This window comes from Urocampus carinirostris, chromosome 2 (genome assembly GCF_059441175.1).
Source record: "Urocampus carinirostris isolate Australia breed hairy pipefish chromosome 2, RoL_Ucar_1.0, whole genome shotgun sequence".
Taxonomy (NCBI): domain Eukaryota; kingdom Metazoa; phylum Chordata; class Actinopteri; order Syngnathiformes; family Syngnathidae; genus Urocampus; species Urocampus carinirostris.
Window position 1 is genome coordinate 41,577,085 of NC_142350.1, and position 14,352 is coordinate 41,591,436.

General features: G+C 39.4%; 1 protein-coding gene across 1 annotated transcript in view; it reads right to left on the reverse strand.

Moving 5' to 3' along the window:
* Positions 1-14,352, reverse strand: part of LOC148371906 (zinc finger protein 407-like) — a 208,200-nt gene that overhangs the window by 180,662 nt on the left and 13,186 nt on the right. The window contains exon 4 of the mRNA XM_088326522.1: positions 12,643-12,757. Coding sequence (XP_088182648.1) covers positions 12,643-12,757 — 115 coding nt within the window. The remainder of the gene's footprint in view (positions 1-12,642; positions 12,758-14,352) is intronic.

The following is a 14,352-nucleotide window of genomic DNA, read 5'->3' on the forward strand; positions in this document are numbered from 1 at the left end:
TTCAACCATCAAAAAAAAAAGTGTAAGGAGGTAAACAAACAAATACTGACAAGCAGTTGTCATTTGCAGCTTCACATTACCATATTTGAAGTAACAAAACACAAACTTTAAACATTTTTAAGCTTCATTAATCACATACATACATATTAAGAGCAACCTGATCTTGGGTCACTCTATACTTGAATGGCCACAATGGGACTACATTGCCTTTCTGTCACGGTAGATTTAGCTGAGGAATCAACCCAATAACCTTGAGAGTTTTCAATGGGTTTCATTTCTTCAATGAGACACAATGACTCAAAATGAGATGTTGCTTAGAGCACACAGATAATTCTAGTCAAGGACACAAGAACCATCACTCAATGCACCATCATTTTCTCATATTTAAAGCTGGGTGGCACAGAGGCTACCTGAGGGGCTGTGGCAACATATAATAAGAAAGATTGGTGGTTTTACTGTCCGGCTAGTGTACTGAGCAACTTGGAAACTAAAGGCGACAAAAAAAGTATTGGACAGATGACTTGAAATTGTCCTGGTGACATGAACATGATGTCAAAATTGTAGAAGAAATCACCATAATGTTGAGGACTGTGAATACCGCCCTTGAAGGCTGATTTTGGCTGTCCCTGTTTACAGTTGACATTTGCTGGCTCTCACCTGTCCATTTCAGCAATTAATTTAACAGACAGTGGAAATAAAAATGATTTTCACGGTAGATGTTGTCAATACGATACCATTTTACGATTAATACAAATTCTGATCTAATGACATCCATACATCACAGCTCAATAACTATTTTGTAAAAAAAGAAAGGTATATATTGTTAACCAGTGTTGGGAGAAACACGTTATTGTAACGCGTTCCTAGAACGCAATTACTTTGGTCAGTAACGAGTAATATTACGCATTAATACAAATTTGTAACACAAACATTGTTCCAACACAGTGCATTTTGTTGACAATTCAGGAACACCATCTAATTGGTACCCAATCCCCACCCTCAATCACGAAGGCTGTTTACAGTATATAGCCCTAAAAGGTACAACCACATACAGTTACAGTGGCACGATTTCAAGCACAAAATGTCTTTAATTGTATTCTCCGTAAAATATACAGATGCATCTAAGCTGTATTTACAACTATAGAATAAAATACTGAAATCAGGGGATCACCTTAAACTTCCTAACCTTGAAGTTTTGTTGTGTGCCACCAGTAGCAAATTGTAGGCAGCGTCTGGGGAGGAGGCGTGGCTTATACAGAAAAAAAGAAACTAGCTCACCAATGGGGCAAACGTTAGCACAGATCTTAAGGTAAAATAGTGCTGAATTTTGACAAAGAGCCAATCTAGTGGACCTCCAATGACGCTCTATAGCAGGGGTCGGCAACCTATGACACGTGTGCCAGCAGTGGCACGCGAGGGGTTAACCAGTGGCACACGAGCGCACGGAAAAATAATAGAAATTATAATGGTTTTTCAAAGCGCATTTTTACCTGAAGTTTAGACATTTTCGGTTGTGCGCCGTGTTTACGCTAGCACCCCTTCTTCTCTGCTTTGTGTGTGAGTGCGTGCCTGCGCCGCAGGTGGAAAGATCGGTGTTTTAACCCACCCACAGAAACACCGGTGCGCGATATGACAGCTCCTCCAGCCAAAAAAATCTCGTTCTTTTTAGCCAGCGTGGACAAATGACTGGGGCTTTGTGCAACAACAAAAAATGACCGTGCTGTTTGTGCATTATGCCTCGGGAGCGTTGTACCTCGCACATCAAATGTTCTATCCATCTATCTATCTACCTTGGTCATATCCCTCAAGAGGGGTGACCTACAGCAAGACAAACACATACAATAACAAATAAAATAAAATGGAAAAAAAATAGCAAAAAAACACATAAAAATCTTTGGGACCATGGCCAACCCAATTGCCCAAACACCCAAACAAGTTAGGCATCTCAGCACCTAAGTTGGTCATGCTTTCGTCCCTCCTGATGAAATGGGACACCAGAAAGCGGCCATGTCACTCAGGTCAGGGTGACACAACACACTCTTTTGTTCAACAGCAGGGCCCGGCAGCTTTCACTGGTTTACCCCTGCCGCATTATACAGGTGCTCAGCCCATCCTTAAGAATGCGTCCACAATCCCACTATCCTTTCATCATCATCAAATGTTAAACGAGACAAAACATGAACATGAATTCAAGGATAAGTCTGACAAGGCGGATACATTAAAACACGCTCTGTGTAGGTATGGCCAACAAACACGGACTCTGAAAAGTTTGGCACTGCTAAAATCACCACCACTGAAGCAAGTTATCACATTGCTCACTGCATAGCAAAGCACGAAAAACCATTTAATATCTGCAACCAAATCAAATGTTATTTCTGTTGCACTTATTTTCAAGTAGCCTTCTGCCTTGCTGCTGTCATTTCAAGTTTTTATATTTTCTGCAAAGAGATTTCATTGATGAATGGTATGGTAGCTGTCCATATCACTTGTTTTTGATTGTAGTTTACTGTTGATGAAGAATGATTGATTCTGGTTAATTCTTGTGGTAAAAAGTTGAAGTCACGGATGGCTACAGGCCTTTCCACATGTTGCTCACATACATTTTTTAGTTTATTGATGACCAATAATAAAGGAAGATAAATTGGTCAGTTATACGATATCAAAATATATCCATGTTGTATATCCGGACTGGTGTTAAATTACAGCTCTGTTGGATATAAATAAAATTGTTGTACCAGTCATTGATCTTGGTGACACACTGATTAACAAGAAAATTTGAAAGTGGCACTCCACACCGAAAAGGTTGTTGACCCCTGCTCTATAGACTAAGACCCCCTAAGTCCCATTTAGGCCTAGAAGATCTATGAATGGCCACCGGATGCTCCCACGAGAAGGCCACTAAGTTGAAGACTCTCTGAAATTAGAAGGGACGGAAGCCAAAATACAGTAAAAACAAGCACATTGTGACCTTGGTTTTTGGGTGAAAATGCCCTTTGTTCATTGTAAAGCATGCTAGAAACCCAATTATACTGTATTTAAAAGATAAGACTGCTATTGGAAAACATTTGAAAGACCCCACACAAACATGAATATTAAAGAGTCCATGTCAGCAAACAGCCTCAGGTTTGAAAAGCAGAGTAATGTTTTGTTTTGCTGAGAGGCTCTGTCTGAGGTCAATTAAATCACATGTTTAAAATCTGATGGCTTCTCAATAGTGAATCAGTCCATTCCCCTTTACCCCACAGCTCAACTTTCTGTCAACCGTTCATCTTTTATTGTGCCTTCACTATGTCCACCCCCGTAGTTGCCATCTCTATCCTCTCTCACTCAGTTTCTCAAGCAGGCAGTAACTGAATGCACAAGTTACTCTCTTCTTCACCTTTAACTTGTACTAAATATTTCCCTTTCTTCACTTTGCTAAAATGGAATACTGTATTTTATCCCTCCATCAAATATGCATCCCATTCATTAGGTTAAATGACTCCAGACTGCCAAATATTCCCTGTAACGATGGGTGCCAACATATACTGTAAATATGTCTGTGAACCCCTAATGTCACAACCCTAATACTTAAATGTGAGTTAGTGTTTTCAGCACTAGCCGTGGGTAGATTACCAGGCACTTTGGGCTGCTGGAATTAACCATTATTCATTCCCTCTCCTCCTACCAGCTTTTTAATAAGTGCACGATGAATGACTCTCGCACTTGTGACAATGAGAGGACTGATATTTTAATCATTTAAATGTTTTCCATCTGCCTGCCTCAACGTGGTATAATTGCTGTTAATCACTCATTAAGTTCCTGGTTTCTGTTCCTCCCACAATGTATAATAAAACAATTGGCTCATGATTTTCCAATCCGGCAAAAATGATGTCACTGATGTACATTTCTTGCATTTCACATAAGATTGGTGTTTTTTGCATTTTATTTCTATTCAATGGGGTTTTTTTTCTAACACTATTAAACAAAAAGGTGTTCACATTTAGTCTTAAGGTACCAATTTTGCATTGTATAATATTCTTGGGAAAATAGTACTTGCATTAAAGAACACTTCTGCTTTTACTTTTAGGACTAAGTAAATATTGAGGTAGAACCACAATAATATATATATATCAAAAACAATGGACTTAATAGGTGACCAGCATTCCTATCCCTAATATAGCTTCGGTACATAATCGAAAACAAGATTTATACTACTACCACAAGACATGATTCACCACTTTCTTCTAGTATTAATCAAGGCAGGTGAACGCAAGCCATATGGTTCATTGTAAATTATTATGCCTATATAATAAATAACGATGTCATTAAATAAAAGAGCAGTATAGGGACACTCATACACAGTTGCCTGTAAAAGATAACCTTTTATCTGCATTCTCTTTTGCAGTTTTTAACATTCAGGTGTATGGGAGTACATGTATCGCATTTGGCCGTTCGCAAAATAATAAAGAAAATAGAAGCAGAATTAATTCTACAATCGTCTGCCAAGGTTACTAAACATATCTAACCCCTTGTTCCATACTTTATCGTGATAAGGGGGGGTGTAACAGGCTTCAAAGATGTTTTGGTCATAAAAGAGTGGTCACAGTATCGAGTACCAAGTTTAACCACAATACATAGCCCAAGTGATCATCACGATTGCCTAGACACCTGTTAAAACTTTCCGGATCAGCCAGGGTGCATTATTTTCTAGATGAAGCTAAGTAGTATTTATTTATTTTTCAATAATGGTCTAATAAATTCCGTTAAATGCATCAAAGTATGCGTTCAGAGACACACATCCATGCCATACCAATGCTGTGAAAGATGAAGACTAAGATTTAAGATGCATATGTGATAGAAACATGGTCGAACAAAGCTTCTGATCGTAAAATTACAATAGAGTACATTGATCAAAAAGCTCTTGTTCCCTAGACATAACTTATCTTAGAATTGCTATTTATAAGAAATGTTTGATCGTTATAAAAAGGCTTATGCATGCAACTATTAAGTATGTATAATTCAAAACACTGTGTGCATAGTCTGTAGGCTTGAAAGACAGTAAATTCAATTCTATTCAGCTGCTACTAAAGTGAAATTATAAAGTGATGATATACAGTTATTACGGGGTGTCATGAGATCAGAGGGGGTTATGTTATGATCATCCGCATAAGAATACTTTTCTTCATCTGAAACAGTTTTTAATATTTAAATGGTGGAGGGATAGGGGGGGATATTGAAATAAATAATTTTTACGGACGGCCAACTAAAATCAGTGGATTGTAGAGAATCACGTCAAAGGAGATGAGTGTTAATAGACAATAGAGTGTCTGCATTAAGTGGCAGTCGCTCTGGATAAGCAGTAAGCTAAGATGCTCCGCCACTGTCAGTGCTAGGCCTCAGAGTATTCATACATGTCCAAGCATTAAAGCACATTACTGCGAATGGGCTATTCTGGGAACAAAAAAAGACAATCTCACAAGACAGGGGGGACATTAAAACCCTGACACGAGCTAGCCCCATCCTGTTAACAGTCAACCACACTTTCAACATGAAATCAAGACTATTTATATAGTTTCGCTCTAACACTATGTCCCTGCGTTGGCTCCTTCGTTGCCCTGCGTCAAGTGTTCATCACCAGAGGGTTTGCCAATGCTGCTATTACCCCGCGTAGTTTAGAAAATGTTTGACACAGATAAAGTGCCACCATTTGTCTCTTTGTCCATCTCACGAAATAAAAATTAAACTGACCATCTGGCTGGCATTATATTTACCAAGGTTCCTTCCTATAGATTAACAAAAGTTAAATTCAAGATGTTTTAAGACATTTTAAATGAAATCAAGTTTAAGACAAAGTTGACAAAAAAAAATAAGGATGAAACAAGTAAAACAAAAAACACAAACATTTATCTCACACAATAAATTGAGCCTTGTATACATTACCTGGCACAGCTTTTAGCCATGGCAAAAAAACGTTCATCAGACAGCCACTTCTCATTAGATTTACACGTTCCCATGGTCCAAAATAAACGTATCTGCCCGAAGGTGCGATGTGTATTGCACCTAAGGCATTCGTCTACTCTGAAAGGCCCGACTGAAACCACATCACCATTTTGATAGTTCTGTTAGTGTGGTCACGCATTATTGCCGCAAAAGTAAATTGGTCACTTATTAAAAGAGACTTATTTTGAAAGGATAGTGGGATTGTGGACGCGTTCTTAAGGATGGGCTGGGCACCCGTATGATGCGGCAGGGGTAAACCAGTGAAAGCTGTCGGGCCCTGCTGTTGAACAAAAGAGTGTGTTGTGTCACCCTGACCTGAGTGACATGGCCGCTTTCTGGTGTCCCATTTCATCTGGAGGGACGAAAGCATGACCAACTTGGGTGCAGGGGTGCCTAACTTGTTTGGGTGTTTGGGCAATTTGGTTGGCCATGGTCCAAAAATGTTTGTGTGTTTTTGCTATTTATTTCCCTTTTATTTTCTTTGTTATTGTATGTGTGTGTCTTGCTGTCGGTCACCCCTCTTCAGGGATATGACCAAGGTAGATAGATAGATAGATATATTAAAAGAGAATTAATAAATGCTACAAAATATTTTAAGTTCAAACAAATACAAATCTTATTGATGTATTCACATTTTTAAGACTATCGGAAGACATTTTAATGCCAATAAGGCCAAAACTTAAAGAATTAATTAATTCACTGTTTTATAGGACTTTTCGGGGATCCACGTGAACCCTGGTAAGAAATATTGTTTATAAGCTGACATCCCGCTTAGTTTTCATGACTGAAACCAGCGACTTCCGCATTTAGTCAATGGATCTGATGCAACAACTGCTCAGGTGTACTGACCAGCTCTTGCAAATCTAACCCTAACCCTAACCCAATTTGGAAGGAAACTACAACCCTTGTGAAATTTGACACATGAGTGGCCAGTGGAGGTATAATAGACAATCGCGTAGGTGTCGCTCTGCTGGAAAGTCGATGCATTCACCCGAGCCGCACATATACATACCTGTATATATATATATATATATATATATATATATATATATATATATATATATATATATATATATATATATATATATTGGCTTCAAAGGGAATATTAAAGGGATTTTCTTTTTCCAATTAGGTAGGCACAGAACATGTTGTGTTCCTTCCCACAATCATGCAGATGTGTTCCATAATTTTGTACACGACATGGATCTCGAAAAATTAATTTTTAAAGTAGACATTTCGACCTCATATCCTCTACAGCAGGGGTGGCCAAACCGGTCCTCGAGAGCCGCATGTCCTGCATGTTTTGGAGGTTTCTCTGCTCCAACTCAGGTGATGCCAATTTTCAGCTTGTTAGCAAGCTTTGTGAGAGCTTGATAATGATCCAGGTGATTCGAATCACCTGTATTGGAGCAGAGAAACTACAAACTCATGCAGGACATGCGGCTCTCGAGGACCGGATTAGCCACCCTTGACCTACAGCTGTGATGTCACTGGAAGACAATGAGGAATTAAAACAATAGCAGGTCCCAATGAAAAACAGACAGCGATTGTAGTAATCAGCGAATGTACAGCGCTTATTTTTGATTGGAGTAATTGACACTTCTCTTACTGGGTCGCTGGAGGACTTCTGACTGTTTTGTCCGAGTTACGTGCTTTGATCATCAAACGCTGTTTGAGGTAAGTTTAACTGCAGTTGTGTACAGTGTGCATTCCTTTACTGGCTTCGCCTCCTTTTAGGTATGTGATTGTGACTTTTCCTTTTATGTTTTTCGGCATGTGTTTTATAATTAGTATAATGTTGTCCAGATAGCTCCCCCATTAGCTTGAGCTTCAAAGTTAGCCCCGTTAGCAGTCGGCTATTTGGCTGGCCTGCTGGGCTAATTGTTTTTACCCCGGCTGGGTTTGTGTTTGTTGGCATGGTGGTTTTTCTGTTGCTGGCTCCCGGTTATCCTGGTAGAATACTGCTTGGTTTTGGTGGCTCGGTTTTACGAATGCCGCAGTGCTGCTCATGCTCCATGGCAGCCCACAAATGAACATCCCTATAGCAAACCGTGCAAACTTTTGGGTTCAGAAAAAACAATTTCAAAGTTTTACTCAAATTCTTGAAGTGACACGCAGTTTATGACTCATAATAATATAAAAGCAGTCCACAAGAGAACAATCCCCACCTTAGTCTTAATACCAGTAAGGCCACGGCTGAGGGGCTGATATTAAACCAATGCCTCAAAGCATTTAGATTGTTTATGCATAATTTAACACCTACAACAACACTGGATGTCCATCTGGACCAGGGAGCAGGAGGGTGAAAATGCTGAATGCAGGGACTTTCTGCTCGATGATGGAGTAGAGGAATAGGAGGCTCATTAAATGACCAAGCCCCAGTGTGGACAAAACATGCTGGGAGGAATATACAAGAACCTAGCACCTCACATGGTGGTGGACTTTTTTGAAACCAATTAAATATGAAAAATCTTAGCGCGCATGCTAACAGCCAATTTGTGATTTCTGCTGTTGTTGCACCTTGGGAGTTTTTTTATAGGCAAATTAAAAACAGATGCCTTCGTTTTCACAATGAAGACACACATATGCAGATTACTGACCAGCTTGCGAGTTAGTGCCAAAGGTGAGGAGCAAGACTAGTACTCTCTGGTTTGAGTGGCAGCATGATGTAACATTCTATATTTGTCCGGCCTAGCATTTGCATTTGATAATGAAATGCCACAACAAGCATCAAAAACTTCATCTTGAATCAAAAAGGCGTCAACAGCAGTAGACAGGTGATGTACAGCTGACACAATCACTACATCGTAGGTGTTATTGTGGACTGAAATATAATTGTTTAAAGAAAAGTTTTTTGTTGGAAAAAAGAACAAAAAGTGTGTTTTTTTTATTTATTTGTAACTTTACAATAACATCTAGCAATGTAGTTCATTAGTTGTTTTGTTTTTTACTCTCGGAAAGACATTTTTGTATTGACATATTTGTTGACAGTATCTCTGTATTATTTGTAATTGCAACATCCATTGCAGCCTGGTCATCCTGAAAGGGGGTTTACCACCTGTGAGGTCCCTTCTCAAGGTGTCTTAATTTTCCTCATGTTGAGGTTTTTAAGTTTGTCCTTGCCCTCATGTTGGTTTCAGATCAGGGGATGGTGTAATAATAGTCTGAAATAATAGTCTGTGCAATAACCTGTGCAGCCCTTTGAGACTGTTTGTGATTAAGGGCTATACAAATAAAAATGACTCGACTTGACATAACCACTTTCATGAACAAATAAGCGAGCTAAAGAAAGACATTCCACTCCCCCAGGCAAAAACGACATTGAATATCAACATTATATTTTACAGGCAGTCAGGGTGGTTACCCCTGATGTGAAAACTGCCAGAAAAGAAAGATGACTTAGCATTTTTGGTTTTGCTGGTTTAGCAGCTTTACCAGAAAGACATTATACTGTCCTGGACCAGAACAAGTTTGGCCAGGACCAAGACCATTCACAAGCAATATGGTAGGTCACTCTAGAAGTAAAAATGCAACAACAAAAAAATACTTGACACGTTTGGATTTGCTGACTCTGCATTTTTCCAGTATGGCATTACCCTCTTTTAGGCCAGAACAAGATTAAATTTAGACAAAACATCCTACAGACAGAAGGGTTTATCAACAGTGTATGTGAAAATATGCCAAGAGCTTTCCCAGAAAGACATTCTACTCTCCAAATCCACCAAAAAATGGTTGAGTCTCAACGTGGGGAATGCCCACATGGCACACAGCTATTCTAGTTTTAAATAGGGTTCATTTTTTGGGGTAAAGTTTTGGTGACAGATAATAAAAAGTAAGGAAAAAGCCTGGCTGAGCTATTATCCATCACTCTAAAATACAACGTCAATGTGCAAAGAGAAAAACAGGGAATTCATTCTACCACACAAATGAAATGTTGCTATTGTTTGCCAACAACGCAAATTTCACATTGCAGACAAAGCTCCTGTAGTTAGTTTAGAATGAGAGGGTTGTTATTTGCACAATTTCCGAGAATATGTGCTTGGTGTAGATGTCATCAATGGATGGTCCTTGCAAGTGTTTCTTTCTAAGAAGCAACATCTTTTCGCTGACAAAATGTCACATTGTACTTAAATACACTTTTAAATTCATCCACTTGTTTGTGAATTGGAAGTGTTTCAAACAATTTCAGACCTAAATTATGATAATTTCCATTCATTTTAATTTTGACAATTCTTGAATTTGCGGAAAAAGTCATCAAAGTGTACAAGTTGGTGAGTGCTGTCCCTAATTACTTGGTTCCTTTGTGTTTGTTCTTTTATATTGACGAAGGACAGTGAGGTAATCAGTCATTAATGAAAGCATACAGAGTCACCAATTTGTCACGGACGGCCATCCCTGGCAGCCTACCGCTCTTTCTGTGCGTATAATTTGTGAAACCAGCAGCCGTATTTAGTAATCCCATTAAAAGACATATCGGAGAACGTTTTTTAAATATGTATGTTTGCGTGTGTGTATATATATCTGTAAAGTGTCACATTTGCAGCACTTGGGAGAAGGGTTTTTTTTCCACTGGGGAGCTTGTAAAACAAGCTCTTCTTCTCATTAAAGAAAAATGAATGTTTAGAGCAAAGCTTGCTTGCTCATGCTGTAATATATTTGCAAACATCATTGAAGCAAATAAACATTCACTCAGCGACTTTGGTAGAACAAAGTTGGCCTGCAAGTGAACTAAGGGGAGTCATTCAAAGAAAAGTATACAGAAGGGAAAACTTTGTGTTCTTAAAACGCCACTTAGGAACTTTCAGTTATTCTGGGATAGCAAAAATACATTTATGTTTCCAATGGCTTTGTGATGGAAAAATATAAATTAGATTTCTTCCATCCAGTGTGAGAATGAATGTTTCAAATAATTCCAGTCTTGGATAAATTCAAAGCATAAATGTGATAAAGGCAGTCTAACAGACAATTACAGAACTCCAGTAGCACTGTGCGAGCAATAATATCAAAATACAGAGAGCACAAAACAACTGCAAACCTACCAAGAGCTGACCTTTCCTCTAATTTGTTGGCAGAAACGAGGAGAAAACTAATCACAGAAGCAACCAAGAGACCTATTGGATGGGCTGCAGGCATTCACAGCTGAGGTGAGGCAGTTTGAGAATAAGATTATTATTCGTACACCGCATAAATCCGCCCTTTATGAAAGAGTGGCAAGAAAAAAAGTTCCATAAAAATCCATAAAAAGCGTTTGCAACAAGCCACACGGGAGACACAAATAACATGTGGAACAAAATCCTCTGGTCAGATCAGACCTAAATTGAACTTTTGGGCTGAATGCAAATAATTTTTTGGCTGGCAAAATAGTAACACTGAACATCATCCTGAAAACACCATCCCTACTGTCAAACGTGGTGGTGGCAGCATCATGCCCTAGGGTTGCTTTTCTTCAGCAGGGACTTGTTTCACATCTCCCATTTTATGATCCACATGGGAAACGTGTTACACAAACATTGTTCGCGATTGCATTCTTTTTTATATATTTTAAAACAATTGTAAAAATCATTCCAACCACTTCCTGTTGTTTGCCGTGAAAACAAAATACATCGTGTGGCAAGGTGCGACACAGAACCAAAATTGTAGGGGAAAATGCGTGGCAGTGTTATATAACCTTGTCCATTAAACATTCTGTCTCTGATTGAACTTGGATTTAGTCCCTCCCTAAAATGAAGGTAGAAGTACATAATGAAGACTTTTTTTAATATGGTTTTATTCATTTTAAACTGTTAAACGGCATTAGCTCAGGAGGTAGAGCGCTCGTCTTGGGTTTAAGAGATCGCAGGTTCGCTTCCCGGCTCCTCCGTGTTATATGTCGAAGTGTCCTTAGGCAATACAATGAATCCCTAATGCCCCACATAAGCAGGCTGGCGCCTTGCATGGCTGCACGGCCGCTATTGGGGTGTGAGCGTGTGTGTGTGTGTGTGTGTGAGTGTGTGTGAATGGGTAAGTGTGAAGCACATTGTAAAGCGCTTTGGGAAGTCTTCATTGACTTGAAAAGCGCTATATAAATGCAGACCATTAAACTGCCCGTTAGGTCTAGTTTTAATGATAATGATACAAATGTAATGGCTCTTTTGGATTTTCAGTTATTTTTCTGATAGAGTGATTGGAACAGATAGTTCTTTGTCACGAAAAAACACATTCATGAGGTTTGGTTATTTTCTGACTTATGGGTTAATAAGTGATCAAATCTGCTGGGTCAGAAAGCCATGACATTATGTTCTTCACCAGTGTACGTAAACTTTTGACCACATATGTATAATATAACATGAATATTTGGGAAAAACATATATACACTGGACATAATCTGTGTAGTTACCAAGCAAAGATATTCTGGCAAACACTGATATTTTAGGCATAACCTGCTCATTAAATCTTATTCTAATTCCCTGCAGATTTTCTACGATATTGTTGTTTTTGGTAAATCTCAGCAAATTATGATGTTATCATTCTTGCATTTTCATTCAACACACTAGTTTGAAAAATGTCTTCAATATAAAACAGCGGGAAAATAACAGTTTTGCTTCCGATAACAAATGTTCAAATTATGTGAAAAAGTTGCCCGGAGTTTGTGTTTATAAAAGGGCATATAAAAACACTCACCCACAGATGCCACATTTGTACTCCCTCATGCCAAGGTGCCTTTTCACATGGTTTCGAGCATCTCCCAGCTGAGCCGTTGCGAAATGGCAGATTTTACAAAGAAAAGGCTTTGATCCTGGTGAGACAAAGAAAAAAAGGAATTCATGCAAATCATGATAATGATCTGTAAACAAATTTTTAGAAGTGTTCATTTGTAATATTTATTTACTTTTTGTTTTGTGTCATTCACATGACTACAATATTGCCATTGAATATAATTGGATTTGCCATGTCATTGATATCAATGTATCGTGCATAGTAATCTGCAGGAGAGTGCACACGGCAAATGCTACTCTGGGGCACGTTGAGGAGGACCTTGTTTGTATGTGTGTGTGTATTGGGTGGGCTGTGATAGGCTAGTATATACTGTTAGTCAAGGACACGGGGCGGGCAGGCTCACAAGTACATTTGTCCACAGCTAGAGCTAGTATTTTAGAGGCTCGTTACACTGAAAAGAAATTAATCAATTAAATTCGGACTCTGAGGAAAGTCAGAATGCTTATCACCAGCAGGTGCGTCGTGATTTGTCATAGGGTCCAGGAAGAGACTGAGACGGTGTCAGGAGAGAAAGCAATAGCGGTGCTGCAAGTCCCATAAGTTACCCCTGTCGACCCTGTATCTCACCAACAACAGGTCCAAACAAAAGACTAAAACTCGAGAAAACCCTGGTACATTTGTGACGTTTCTATTTAACAATTACGCATGGCTCATTTTAAGGATATCATATCCTAACCTGCAGGCTTTCTTCATCGCTTTCTTACACTGAAAGGATAAGCCCTCGAATTGTGTTGTACTATTGCATAATGACAAGTGAAACCATTCATTCAGCTGCGATTCTGTGTTGTGTTTTTATTTGTAGGTCTATATTTCTACAATATTTTGTTACAGGTATCCATATTATATGTTACTGACAACAGGCTGGGGTTCAGGTGTTGTTGGTTTATCTTTCTTAATCACTATCTATTATCGATCATTTCATAATAAGCTACAAAGCTTAGGAGCCGGGATTCTTACTCTCGGCCAAAAGGCCAAGTTAAGGTCCTGGCTTCAAAGCCTTGTTGCGACCATTGCGAATGCACCGAAAGATTTATTCGAAATGAAGAGAAACTACGCTGACGGGGATCCATGTTCACCCCCTTGACGTCACGAGCACAACTGATGCTCGGCATTCGCGCTGTTTATACGCGGAGAAAGGCGTTTGACTGTCACACGCGTAACACGCTAATTTCACGTAATAACACCGCGATACAGGCGCAAAACATGCTATTATCATGCTCCACCCACGATTACCCGCTGAAATTTCCCGTCCTACCCATGTGTAAGCACGCCCTGGCTGCGGCCAGAGCACGTCGTTTGCGCGTCATTTCCGCGTCATTTCCTCGTGTTGACCGCGTGTGCGGCACGCGGTTTAACACGTGCTCAAACTTTTGAGCAGCTCAAAAGTTTTGAACGCGGCCAACCACGTGAAAATTTCCGACCGCGAGTAAAGCACTGCTCTATCTCGTCTATATGGCGGTCTCTAAACGTCCAACAGCGCTCAACGGCATCTGCTTCACGGCCAGAAATTTCTGGCCGTAGTTCAGCATCAGTACGCTCGTGAAAGGCTGTGTGCCCGCACTCTGAAAATTTGAGTAGTGCCAAATAATATCGCGCTGCCACCTGCGCGCGAAT